Source organism: Coffea eugenioides, chromosome 5, assembly GCF_003713205.1.
Source record: "Coffea eugenioides isolate CCC68of chromosome 5, Ceug_1.0, whole genome shotgun sequence".
NCBI lineage: Eukaryota > Viridiplantae > Streptophyta > Magnoliopsida > Gentianales > Rubiaceae > Coffea > Coffea eugenioides.
This window is the reverse complement of record NC_040039.1, coordinates 36,992,629-37,007,598: the sequence shown is the minus strand read 5'-3', so window position 1 is coordinate 37,007,598 and position 14,970 is coordinate 36,992,629. Positions and strand designations below refer to the sequence as shown.

The 14,970-nt window shown below is 33.4% G+C and overlaps 1 protein-coding gene across 1 annotated transcript in view; it reads right to left on the bottom strand.

The window, feature by feature from the left end:
• Positions 1–8,394: 8,394 nt before the first annotated feature.
• Positions 8,395–14,970, bottom strand: part of LOC113771521 (putative disease resistance protein At1g50180) — an 8,950-nt gene continuing 2,374 nt past the window's right edge. Inside the window, exon 2 of the mRNA XM_027316097.1 lies at positions 8,395–9,107. Coding sequence (XP_027171898.1) covers positions 8,395–9,107 — 713 coding nt within the window. The remainder of the gene's footprint in view (positions 9,108–14,970) is intronic.

The window sequence follows — 14,970 nt, the reverse complement described above, 5'->3', positions numbered from 1 at the left end:
CAAGAGCAATTATTTTAGTCAAAAACAAAGCAGTTCGATTCACATGGTGGAATGGAAGGCGGATGAACTGCCTTGCATCTTACACTTTAAAAAATATAATAATGTGTCCATGCCTTAAAAATCTAAAATTAACTGTTGACTAATGCTAAAGTAACTATAGACTACTCTGCGACTAAATACATTAACTTCTGTTCCTTATTATGCAAGTGTTCCTTAATAAATTAAGGGTAAAAAACAAAAAAGTCCCCTGTGATAAACCTAATACACAGAAAAGCCCCTATGGTTTCAAAATATACAACACGACCCCTCATGCTTTGAACTAAATTGTAAAGGTGACGGAATCCGTTAAAATTAACGGAAATGGACAAAATGACCAAAATACCCTGATATAATTAAGCAAAAGACAGCTCAAAAAAATCATTTGTTTTATTCTCTAAATAGAGAGAATTGAGGGTTAAGGGGTAGAATAGGTATATTTGATAAAAATTAAGTATAAAAATTTTTTTTTAGGTTCCAATAAGTCATTTCCTTTAAATTTAATGGATTCCGTCATCTTTACAATTTAGTTCAAAGCATGAGGTATCGTGTTGTATATTTTGAAACCATAGGGGGCTTTTCTATGTATTAGACTTACCACAAGGGGCTTTTTTATTTTTTACCCATAAATTAACTACACAAGTCATGACCAAGACACTTTTACAGGTCTGCGGTTTTGCATTCTATAGTAAAGTCTTGGTAGGCCATAACCTACCAAGACACTTTTATAGGTGGAAAAAGGAAAAAGAACAAAATAGTACAAGATTCCTCTCTTATCAAGTCAATTTCCCGTCATTTACCTCTGCTTTCTCTTTTTGGAGCAGAGTGGAAAACTGACATTGGCGAAATATATGGCTTGTAGTGTCTGTAGTGACAATAATGTAAATCTCACAAAACAAAGGGTCGCCAGACAACAAATGGTCGCCAGAAAGTCTGGCTACCATGGTAAAAAAAGAAATGGTTGGCCATAACCCGAAGAGGAAAAAGGGATAATTTAGATGTTAACCAAATATAAGATAAAATAAATAAATATTTAATAAATAAATTTTGAATATAACTAGTCCATTTTTATAGGTTATTATGGGTATTAAAATTCAGGACCCAATTTAAAGTAATTGTTAGAATTGAAGTATTGGTCATGTAAAACTTATATTTAATTAATTACGTCTAAGATATTTAAAGAAAAATCTAGGATATCTTAATTTAGCCTTATGAGATTAATGTAGATGGGGTGAGATAAATTCTAAGTTGTTAAACGAAACGTTTAAAATAAAATAATAATAATAATAATAATAATAGTAAATAATAAAGCTGACGATAACACTAATATTAATAATAATCATAATCATAATAATAATAGTAAATAATGATTAATAAACAATAATAGTAAGCATAATAACAATATGGACATGGAGAAAATAAATTAAGGATATAAACGAAGATAAAAATATAATATGAGTAGAATAAACTAAGACAATAATAATGATAATAAGTCAATATATCTATAGATATATATATATATATATATGTACATGTATACATAAATAATAATAACACCTATACACGCATAAAAGTGGAAATAAAGGGAAAGGTAATAGTAACTATTTAATATATATAAGTGGTAATAAAATAAATTAGCGACGACGAGGACGATAATAATAATAATGAATAATTATAAATTATAAATAAACATAGTGAGATAGTAATCAGGATAATAAACATGATTACGAATAATTATTTTCTTTTAAATTAGGAAACTTTATAAAATGAACACTTTAAAAAGCAAGAAGCTTTCTAAAAATAGAAACTTTCCAAATTAGGAAATTTTCCAAAAATAGGAATCGTCCAATTTAAGGAAAATGCTATTAGGGTTCATATAATGGTATAGACATGAATCTTCAGCTTACTTAGAGTTTCTATATTTATGCATCTATAAGAAGTAACAACTAATTAGGGAACCTATGCATTTGATAGGTACGGTACAAGAACCTAAGGTAATTCCACTCGAGTAGCTAAACAAAGGTAGGTGGTACTTACCCTTCTGAGATTTCAAATGTGCAAAAGTGAAATTTTTGTTTTCAATCCTATTTTGTTGTGTTGACTCGAAATGTATTTGATGAAATGCTTTACTTGGATATTTATGAAAGTTATATTTTTTCTATACAAAAATGGATCATGTGACTTATTTGAAATGTTTTGATATGTTAGTATATATCAAACGAGCTGAATCTTTTATGAAATCAATGATTTATGTATGCGACATGTGGAATGAATTTTTGACAAGTAAAGTTCAAAACAGTAATGGAATACACGGTAGGGGCTATAGTCCTGTCTAATCGCCATGATAGTCTGGTATAAAGTCCGGCCGATTGGCAAGATCATGGTAGCCTAATATAGAGTCCGGCCGATTGACAAGATCATGGTAGCCTGGTATAAAGTCCGGCTGATTGACCCATCTATCGAATGAGACCAATAGGTAGTCATGAAACCTATTGGCCGCCCACCTACAAGGGGTTTAATCTCTAAGTTGAGTACTCAGCAGCCGGTCATTGCATGTACTTGTTATGAGCTGATATGGAACGATTTATGAACTGATCTGAGATGAGACTCATGAACTGATATGAACTGATTTATGAACTGTGACGAAATGATTTAAGACTTTATGATTTTTCATGTTCATTTATCAATAAGATGCTTTTAAATTGCTTGCCACTCGTTACTACTGATTGTTTTATAAATGACGTTACTTTCAAAATTATGGAGGTGATATGCGCAAATGATTTGATCTGTACTTATATATATGTGTCTATAAAGTTACGAGTACATGGTCCAACAGAGGGGTAGATATTACCTACTGAGCGACTTGTCGCTCAACCCACTTTTTACCATTTTTGTAGATTCTGAAGAGTACGAATTGATTTACGTAGAAGACCCTGAGGATGACTTGTATTAGTTTTAGATGAATAGAAGTTGGCAGGCTGGCTACTTCTAGTTGTTAGTCTTATTTACTTTCGTTTCCGCTGTTTCAATCAGAGAATAAATGTACGAACGTCTTGGATATTAGTAGACTACCTTTTATATGGGATTTGTACTGCACTTTAGTTAGTTATATTATTTAGTACTTTTAAAGTTAGACTAGTTAATGTAGCTTTGTATTCTTGAGCGGGACTTGGGAGTACGGCGGATGTCATGTGACGGGTGTGTGCGGACTCGGAGCGTGACACTTTTGCTTTGTGATCAGCTATACAAGCACAGCTCTTTTTCTTAGTTTTATATTAATTCTATCTTTGCTAAATATAGTACAAAATGTGAATCATTTTGAGACTTACATTCCACCTTCACATAAGTGACAAAAGAATATTTATTGCTTGGTTGAAACTAAAAGAACATTTATTCAGTTTTGGCAGAAGCGAAATTCCTTTTGTTACAAAAGAACATTTATTCAGTTTTTCTTGAAGCGAATTCCATTTTTTTCCTTTTTCTCCTAGATGAAAACTCCATGTCATTGTTCGTCTGAGGCATCTCTTGTTTGATGTGGCAGTATCATAGTGGTTTTTTTGACATTATGAATGTGAGCTAAAAAAGTGTACAGAAAGGTAAAAAGATGATTGAAATACATATTTATGATACAACCAATTTTTTTTTAAAAAAAATATAATCACTTATGCAAACAAACATATTCTTCCACTAAGCCACCCGTACTCCGGCATCTTAAGGATAAAACATATAGCTCTTGTTAACCCATACTTTTATTTTATTTATATATGTTGACAAACAAGCCAAACCTAAAAGTTTTAATTGATTATTTAATAGTTTTATCTATAGTTAAATTTTTAATAGTTGTGTTATTTAAAAGTTTATATTTTATTTGATAATTTCTTAACATAATAGTTTCTTGTTTTACAAGTCTAGTTAGTTATAAATAGCACATTAGTTAAAATATTTTTATGATTTAATTCTACAAAGTAACGCTTGAAGGTGCGTTAATGCCTGCAGGACGCAGCTGCAGGCAGTGACACATGCAAGAGAAGAAATCGAGGCCATAAGATGAAAGGTCAAAGTCTCCATTATTTACACTTTCGGTATATAAAAAACAACCGAATACCAAGGTAACATGAGATAGGGTTAGGGATGCAAACGAGCCGAATCAAGTCGAGTTTTGGTCTAATCGAGTGAGCCTCCAGTTAATTTTATGAAACTCGAACTCGAGTTAAAAAAAAATTAATAATTATTATTTTATTTTTAAAAATGAATAAAATAATTTTTTTCTTAACAAATAATAAAATATTAGAGATATATATGTAATTTTACTATTAAAATAAAAAATAAAAAAATATATATATAATCGAGCTCGCGAGCCTACGAGCTTAATGTTTTTGAGGTCAAACTCGACTTGATTAGCTCGAGGTCGATTCAAATTCGATATTGGCCGAATAAGAGGAGGATAGGTGCCTTAGACATCACCACTGTTTCGAAACCATCGATTCCAGTTTCAAAATTGACGGTTTTGATTCTTTCGAAAGATAGAACATAAATCAGTTCTCAAAAGAGTAGTTATGACTACGTTTCTTGAACCTACGATTTCAGTTACGGTTCCGATTCTTTTTGTTATATTTAAACACTTGTTGGTATAAAATTGATTCTAAAAAAATATGATAATGAATGTAAAAACAAAAAAAAAATTATTATATCATCATGTGCAAGAAAAAGAAAAAATTATGCAGATTTTATGAAAAAAAATATTTTATTATTGATTAGATTAGATTCGTCTTAGATTTAGATTAGTCATGGGGTATAAACTTATTAATGGAATAGGACAATGAGTTGTTGGGTTATAACTAGAGCTACTGGTAGTAGATTTTGACTATTGATATTAAACCATAATCTGGTTAAATATGTTTAGGTGGCAAATATTTTTTTAGAAGGTTTAAATGGGCTGTAAATCATCTATTTCGATTCTGGTTCCGATTCAGAATTTTGATTAACCTAAATCTAAACCTTTAGCCACAATTATAGTTCCAATTTTGATGTCCAAAACTTGGTTTCGATTTCGGTTCAACAATCCGTCGAATCAATTCTGATCTGGTTTCGATTTAAATCTGAATCGTGGCCACTCCTAGGATGGGCTGTAACCTATTTGCCAAAGTTATTTCCAACTTAATAGAATTCAATATATTGCCAGTGCAACATTAATTTGCACAGAGTGGTAGTTGGGTACGATTCGATAGAGCTGGGTGGTTGCTGAGTTAGTATTACGTGTGGGTAGCAATTGAATGATGATTTTTGAAACACAGATGAAACGGTAACACCTACAGGCAGTGCAAAATTAATTTTCACACAGTGATATATAGTGTGTCAAGTATTAGGGAAGGTAAGTGATACTTCTAAAACCTCAGGGTTCCAAGTGATATTAGGAGAAACCTCAAGGGAGGTTTCGAATATTATCCCATTGGTATAAAGTGCATAATTGTGAAATTTGTATAAAGATATATAGATGAATAAGGGATTTCTTCTTCTAGTATATTTCTCTCTCTCTTTTTTTTTTAGAGAGTATCTACTTTTTTAATTGATTTTTTTTTTCAATAATCTCAACTAATGACTAATGAGAAAATTTTCATACTTCGATTAAGAAATTTTGATACGTATAATAATGGGAGATGGAGTCCAAGGATAGGTAAATAGTTTATAATGAGCAATTTTTAATTATAATCACCAATACTATTGAAATGTAATCAATTGGATTGTTTTATTTCTTTTAATTAGTGCCACATTGAAATGCAATAATTTTAATTAAAAGACATAAGGGTAATTTGGAAATAACAAAAACTAAGATAAAAAAGTGCGTACACTCTCTAATGCTAAAATTCATACATTTTATATAGTAATGATAAATGATAATAATGAAATCCAATGATGCTTTTGTCCTAGGTTTCCTTTTATAATACATTAATGTCATTACTACGTGAATAAGTAAATATACACCAATCTACTTCAAACTATTTATAACTGATTGAATATAATAAAAATACTGCTATAAATAACATGGAGCAAAATGGCAAGGATCGCTATCATTTTCTCCATTCTTGCGCTTTTTTTCTTTCTTCAACTTGATTGCCCTGCTCTGCATTGAGATTCAGGGCTACACCTTATGTTAGTGTAACACCTTATGAATGATATATGAGATATCATTCATATTCAAGTTTGGAATCCTTTTTTTTTCATAACATGAGGTATATATCTTGACTTGAAATTGAAAATATTTTTTTAAAACAATATTTGCATTCTTAAGATCAATTTTTTCAATAATTTATCCAGTCATCTGATTGAAGGTAGAAAGAAGATTTGATTAAGCATTTCAATGAACATGCATCATATAATTTTCTTCCTTTTCGCAAAATTCAAGGTCTCTCCACTTAAATTAATTACATGCATGATGATTTGGACAGAAAAAAACTAATATGCCACTTTATTTTATCCTAAAGATAAAAAAAAAAATTATTGTACGGTAAAAATCATGTCTTGTAACTTGAACATCCAAAAATCTTAAGGTCTTTCCTTCTAAACCATGTAAAAGGGCATTTTCATCAACTCAACTATTTTTGACAGTTAACTTGATGGGTTAGACTGAGACGGGAGGTAAAGTGAGAAGAAATAAACTTTAGATGTATCCTACAACTTTGACCAAATTCTTTAAAAAAATAAAACTTTGACCAAATTCTAAGGGGAGTTTTTGTAATTAAACCTTCTTTTTATAATGTTCTTTTCATTCCAGTAATTCACAAAAAAAAAAAAAAAAAATTTCTTTATAAGCAAAATTATGCTTGGCTTTTTCGTGAAGTATATACATTTCCTTCAAGGCAGTACATGTTATGTAATCACAAAAAATTAAAAGTGACAAGCTTATAGACGGTGGACTATCTATTACATATGACATTTGTATAGATTTTTGTAAAAAAATTACTACGAACACAAGGAAAAAAAATTGGTGTATAAGAATTATTATAAATGCCTTTCGTAATAAATAGACTGCACTTGTGCCCGTATTCAGAAATTTTCCCATCACTAATATTTTTCCCCTTGAACATTTATCCCAAACAACTTCGTTGAACAGCTTATAAGAATGTAAATTGACAGAGACACAAATCCTATAAGACATAGGTGTAAATGTCAGTTACCCAAACTTAAAAAAAAATGGAGTACTTAAAAAAGCTGGTCAGTTGGTCTGAATTATATGGCGAAATAAAGATTAAAATAATGACAAACTAAAGATGTTGATCAGGAAGATTCCTTTTATTTATATATTTTGATAAAAACAGGAACTAATTTTATTAATCACTGCACTGAAGTTTAGACAATGGTACAATATAAGGTGAAGCAGAGGCCGCACAATAGAGAGAATAAATAAACGAGAGTATAAAGTTAAAAGTACATAGATTTGTATAGGAGATTATTTGAAATAATTACTATAATATTTTTTATGATGCGATATATGTAAGATAAAAAAGTGATTAGGAAAATGAAAAGGTGCGATAGAAATTGTATTTGTGGTGCAAGTAAATAATTTTTTTTTTTTTTTCAATGGTTCAAGACAAGTTTAGTGAGGCCATTTACAACTCAAAATTGACCAATTTAGTTTTTTTTTTTATTTTTAACATCTTATATGCATAGAGAACTTATATCCAAGTTTTCCCCCAAAAAAAAAAATCGAAAAGAAAAGGTGAAATTTTCAAAGGAAAGGTAAATTAAAGTCTCCTCTGGTCAGTTACACTGCTTGGTAAGCTACCGCACCAAAGCCATAATGGTTCATCGTGAAAAAGAATGTCCGGTTCAATCCTCACTTTCAGACGGACAACACTTTATATGCGATGAATTCCTTGATTTGTTTGCCAACTTCATTCTTTTTTTCTGTTCCAGTACACGAATAGGGCCTTTTATTTCCTTATTCTCTTTTTTTCAGTTTGGACAGCATTGGAAAAATTGGAATCAACCAAATACCTTTAGATATTTTTATTGATTTCGAGATTTACAAATCCCAAGAGTTTACTATCAGGAATTTTGAGGCCCATTGAAGACTTGAGTCATTCCTTCTTTAATAGTGAGACAATTAAAAAAGCAAGCATTGAAGTGTGAGATTTCAAATAATTTTTTTTAAAAAAAACAAAGGACTTAAAAAGCTTGTGAATTGGGGAAAACAAATACGGAAACATTTTATTCTTTTTATTTATGTATTTTGATAAAAACTTGAAATAATTTCATTAATCACTACACGACATAGCTTGCATTCAACGCATGAATTACAAATACCAGGTCCGCTTTACAAAAAATTGAAATAATTATTGCATTCTTTCCTTCGGCAAGTCAAAATATTCTGAGGTTAGGGACACTGGATACCAGGTCCGCATCAAGCCCACTGATGAAATCTTCTCGCATGCCCACAAGCTCAAGCGTATCGAGAGTAGATATGTGCTTCAGCTCTTCCGGCAACTTCTTTAATTTAAAGCAGTACCTGATTCTCAGGCACTGGAGCTGTGGCAATGCACCTTTCTCCACCTTTATTTCACCCAAGTTTAGGTCACTGAGCTCAAGGAATTTCAATTGGTGAAACCCATGCCTAGAAATGGCCAGCTGTCGTCCCAAATATCCATAACCCGTTATTTTGAGGAACGACAGCTGTCCCAACTTCTCTAGCACTGGCATTGGGTCATCCTCGAGTAATCTTAACTCCAAAGACAAGCGAGAGAGATTTGGAGGGAAATCAGGAGGCAGCATTCTCAAAGCCCTCCCGGATAGCTTGAGCTCTGTTACATGATGGAGCTTAGAAAGTCCACCTAGAGCTGGCCAGTCGCTACCATCATAATAATAAAGATGTAGCGTCTTTAGGCTTCCAACCTCAGATAAATGCATGCAGAGTTTGTCTATGTCTGACCTTTCATCCACCCAAATCCCCAGTTTCTGAAGACTTGTCAGAGTTATCATCTTATTGTGCATAATGTCATCAAAGCGTATGCGGGACAGAGTCTGGAGATTCCTCAATCCTTCAATCTTAAGAGGCACATTAATGAAACAGAAACCTGCTGCATGCAAGCTCATCCGAGAGTAGTTGCACAAAACTCTGGAATTATGGATGAATATTGTTGTTGCCGAACTGATTTTTGGACTAGAAATGACAGCTAATTAGTTCAGTAGTTGTGCATGTGAGATTTGAGTGCAAAATACAAGGTTTTAGCCAAAGGAAAAAAAATTTTGGATTGTGACTGAGCAAATGCTGGAAAAGTTTCTGATTTTTGCCGAGAACTGATTAGGAATAATGCAGCTTTACTTGGTTTAATCTTGATGTTCTGAGCTTATAACTGTGATTAGCTAGTTAATAACAAGATAATTAAGCTCTGCATGCAGTTGATTGGTTGGTTTAAATCAGAAAATTATGCATGCACCTTCATCCGAGACCAGTTGGATGAACTTCTGGATTTTTGGAATGATTGTAGTCGTTAACCGAATTTAATCTTGAACTGGAAATGTCTACTAGCTAGTTAAGTGGTTGCATATCGAATTTGAGTACCTAATACCATGCCTTAAACGAGGGAAGTTTGGATTTAGGACCATTTGGCTGCTGGAAAAATTTTGTGCTTTGCCGAGGGAGTGAACCTGGAAATTTCAGTTGCTTTTGGGATTTTTCCTGGAATACAATGGTTAGAAATGCATGTAATTTATTAGCTTTATGTATTAAGTGAAGTTTAGTTGAAGATATTAAGGGAAAGGTTCGAATTTTGGGTGAAACCGTGGGAGGAGAGTTGCTGGAAATTTTTCCAGGTTGGCCAATGAGGGAAATGGTGAAGTTTCAACTATTTTTCATGAATGTTTGGTTCTGAATTCTTTTGTTAAACGGTAATATGTATGGTATATTAACTTGGATTGGACATGCATGAAAGTTTTAAACAAGAACCGAAGCGATTATTGAAGGAAATATTTTTCAGCATGGCCGAATTGGTTGGGACTTTTGGTGAGTTTATTTGCTGGAATTTTCTTGACTATCGAAACAAGAAAAGAAAATTTGAATTCTTGGAATCATTTGGGACTCAAGCTGGTTGTAGTTTTCTTCTTGTCTTGAATGGAGTTGTGATTAAAACTGAGTACTTGTCGTCAAGAGCTAATAATTGATGAAGCTCTTGGCCATTTGAAAATTTTTGCAAAAGTGTAAATTTTGGTGAATTTGTTCAAGTGGTTGGTTGAAGTATACTTGGAAGGTCCAAGGACTGTGTTTTGGGTTTGTGTTTTAGAATTTGTCTTGATACCTTGGACTTCCTTTGTTGAATTTTGATTGTACTGGAATCTGTTGAGACCTAGGGCTAATGATTGATGAAGCCCTAGTGACATTTATATTTGAATTGTGTTTTAGTTATAATGGCAACTTGGAATGCAATGCACAAATGAATTGGAATCATGAAGTCTGTTTTAGTCTTTTGAATTCAAGTACTTTTAAAACAAGCCTTGTGGGTATATTTTGTCTTAACATCAAATTATATATATATCGAGTTTAATACGTCAATATTAAAATTTAGAAATCGGGACTTTTAAAATCTTGCCGACTAGTCAATTCTTTTCTTGGCTTAAACTGGTTTATTCACCTTGAGGGAATAATTGCGTTAACTTCTAAACTTTAATTGTTTATTTTTTCATAAAAATTTACCTTAACTAGTTGTTTTAGAATAAATTTGTCAAAACCACTAAATTTGAATAATTTCTAATAAAAGATATAGAAGACTTGTTCGGCAAGAAAACTTGTACACATTGATTTGGCTTTAGTTTGCACTATAGAAGAAAAGTGTTATAAAGAAAGCCATATGAAACAATCTATTACTTTTACTAAGTTTAATCCTAAGTGGATTGTCGAATTATTTCAAGGAAATAAACTAGTCATAAACCAGATAATCTTTTATATTTATATACCTAGAATTTGAACAGAAAACTTATAGTGATTAAAACTTGGTTTACTAGGATTTAGCGGGGACGCGGACTTCGATTCCCAACTTGACATCTGAACTTCACTCTTGGTGAGTGTTCCTGTTTGTTTTATGACTATTTGATTAAAGTACTTTCTTGACTCGATATATGATAATTGCAAAGTGGTTTTTGATCCATCGAAGTGAGCAGTGTGTACTTTATCACACTAGCCGTTCGAGTGGTGACTTGTGTGAAATACTTTCGTGAATATCTCAAGTGTCGTGACGTCGTTGGGTGAATCCCTCGACTAGTTTATCCAAAGGGTATACTCGAGTATTACTGCTTTCTTGTTTCGTGACGTCGTTGGGTGAATCTCTCGACTAGTTTATCCAAAGGGTATACTCGATTATTACCGCTTTCTTATTTGGTGCACGGGCCCGGGACAGGGGTATGATTGGTGACGGGTTAATAAAAAGAAAAAGATCTACATGGACCGTAAGTAGTGAGAGTTGACGGAGGGTCAACTACGATGACTTTTGATCAAGCGAGGAGAATGGCTCCTGAGAGCCCCTGTATCCTACCTTGTGCTGTTATACGCTTTCCTATTTGTTTACTTTAGTCGAAATCAATACTTGCTATTTGTTTATTTGATTGCATGTTTTGGGGCACCACTGAATTTTAGCTCACCCCACGTTCATTTGTTTTCCTTGACAGGTTCTGACTCTTGAGCAAGACTTGAAATCTGATTTCACTTTTGTGCATGTAGTTTGAATTAAACATTGTATCTTTTATTTTGGATTGCCACTTGAAGCTGGAAAAGTGTAAACCCTAATTCTGATATTTGGCTTGTATGTATGTATTTGTGTGGTATTGAATTATTACGTTTTTGGGATTGTAAGACTTTACTTCTTGTAAGTAACGCGTGAGGTGTTTAGGAGCCGTCGATTGGCTATCTTCAGATGCTGTTATCTTTGAAGTTAATGTGGTGTTAGCAATCGGTTTATTTTGAAAGATTCGTTATTGTAATAGTTTAGGTTATCCTTGGAAGGGATTTAGGCTAGATTGCTTGCTTGAGTCCTGGCGAGAGTTAGGCAGACGGCCCGCCAACCCTCTGGTTCGCCTTAGAGGGAAGTGGGATCGCCACATCCGCCCGTGGACATAGGTCAGTTTGACTGAACCATGTAAATTTTCGTGTCCTATTTTATTTATTTTTCTTTGTTATTTGTCTTTTGAGAGTTGCCAAAAATCCTTTCGTCAATTTCCTGGGACAAGACTTAACAGTATGAAAGTATACAACACAGTATTTTACCCTTTATAAAATGCAAAATTCCACTCATATAAGTTGTATGAATCTACCAAAGTTTAAAATTTAACACAATGTGTTTACTTAACATTATGTATGTATTAATTTTAGTCTGATAATAGTTAATTATCTTTTTCTGAATTATTCAAATTAGCAGGTAAAAGGTATCCGATGAATAATCCGAATCCAAGAGTGAGAGAGTTTGGTAACGAAAGTTAAAATTCATAGGGTTATCTAATAGGGTTTGGTAAAAATTTAGACATGCGGGTTAGGGTTTGTTAAAGGAATTTTTGAGGTTATCGTACTTGCTGTCATCCCTAAATATGTGTCCTAAAAGTTGTGGATTTGTTTATAGATTGGACCGAATGAATAACGATTGTGGTCCTTCTACGCAATTGTATTAGAATAATAATACAACGGATCAGAACTAAGTTTGTCCTTAATGTCTGTATCATAATGTTGTTTGCTCCAACTTTCAACTAGGTCATAGTAAGTTGCAGGCAACCAAATCTACTTGTGGTAAACATGACTTCGTGGGCAGTGGTGGAATTAGAAGTTGAGGGCAATTCCTATGACTAAAGGTAAATTTTTTGTTGAAAATATTTAATAACCAGTCCAATAGTTGTGTGAATTTTGTTAAACTTGTATAGTGTTTTAAAATAATAATAACTAGATGACAAATTTTTTGCACAGTAGATAACAAAATTTATTACGTTTAAGTACCAAAAGTTTTGAAATTCCCTTTTTTTCCTTAAATTTTCAACTAGTATTTGACTTCATTTCAAACATGCCATCATTTATAAACTAAGTGATAGTTGTAGACTTCAAGAACTCAGGGGCAAAGTAAAGGAATGTAGGAAATTTCAGAAATCTTAGAAGGTGCAATTATAAGACAAGATTGAAGATTTAAAATTTTGTCAAACCAATTGTAAATATTCTTCGCAGTTAAGGGGGGGGCAATTGCCCATCCTAACTCTTTGCACCCCCTCAAAACTCCAACTTGATTGTGGCTCTGCCACTGCTTTATGGCTTGCTGAAATTCCACTAGTCATTGAATATTCAAGCGGTAATTTACGAGCAACAATAGTGTATACATGAGCACAAGTAATTGTTGTGACTGCCAAGCCTCTAGTATCTTCTTGGTAACTTCTTGGTATTGTCTTGAAGCAATCAGGGCCTTCTTGGCATTTTGGTGGAGCAATCAAAGCTACATTCCGTTGTTTTAATCTTGTAGCAAATTGAATTGATCAACAATGTCTTCAACAACAGGATTGGGGAATGAGGCCACTGACAATCGAACAACATAAACTTGCACATTCTTGCTGGAGGAGCAGGCAACTGGCTATTGGCAGTAATGATTAATGTTCTTTGAGTTGATCATCCTAGGCATCATTATGTCAGCACAAATTGAAGATTTATGACGGTTCTTTCATCGGGTCAAATATTACATATACTTGAACTAGATGCATAAATACAACTAATATCATCACTTTCGTAAGTTATTAAACATTTGGATTCTGTACCAGATGATTTAAGTATATTCACAAATTAGTGTATTACGAAATCCACCTCTTTGGCAACTAAAATGATTTTAAAAAGGAGGGAGCTGATTTTAACATTGCACCATTTATGGATTCAAGTATGGAATCTTCCCGTACATTGGTTATCCAAGAAGGTGGGGAAAAAGATAGCATCAGTGTTTCATGAAACAAGAGAAGTGATTATACCCCAAGGTGGAGGGAAGGAAGGGAGGCACATAAAAATTTTAGTCATGGCAGACATTTCACAAAACCTGATGAGAGGTACTACGGTGAAAATGAAAGGAAAACTGAAATGGTTAAGCTTCAAATATGAGAGAGGACCTGACTTCTGTTATACTTGTGGCAAAATTGGACACAGTGAAAAAAAATTGTTCAACTAGTATAGTAGGGGGTAAAGGCCAACAAGACAATCAATTTGGTCCATGGATGAGGGCTGGCGGTGGGAAATTGTCGCCTCAGAAAGATAGGAGAGAGAGACAGTCTGCTAATATATCCCCAAACAAGCAAAGGTGAGGCTTCAAAGATGGTGAGCTGGTCCCAAAACCAAGTGGGAGGGAGTTGAGGGAGAGGGGTCAGGCAGCTGAGGAGGGGAATACAAGTAAGGAATGTGATCAAACAGTAGGTGTCATTCAAGTAAATGAGATAGTGATATCAAAGGAACAACACAATTTGAAGGACAATGAGGTGACTAGGGATGACAGAGATGAAAAAGAGGAGCAGGCTCAACAAGAGCCTGAAACGAGATTGTGTGAAGGCCAGCTAAATGTAGTGCTGGAAAAGGTGGTGGAACACTCTTCAAAGGAATTAGAAGTTGAGAGCATGCAAGTGGAACCTCAACTAGAGGTTGGGGAGGGAACGTGCAACCACAAAAGAAATACATGCACTAGGAGTAAGTTAAACACCATTGATAACGAGGAAATCCCAGAAAGGTGTTCAGAAACAAAGGCTGAGCAAACAGGCCACAGGGAAAAGGAAATTTCAACTACTGGATGAAGATATGGTGGATGTTGAAGTGACCGAAACAGTTGTGAAAAAAAGAAAAATGGGGACTGATCAAGAAATCTGTGCAAGCCAATCTGAAGGGGTGGTGACCAACTTAATTTGGCCACCCATGGATAAATGAAAGCTCTGGTGTGGAATTACCAAGGT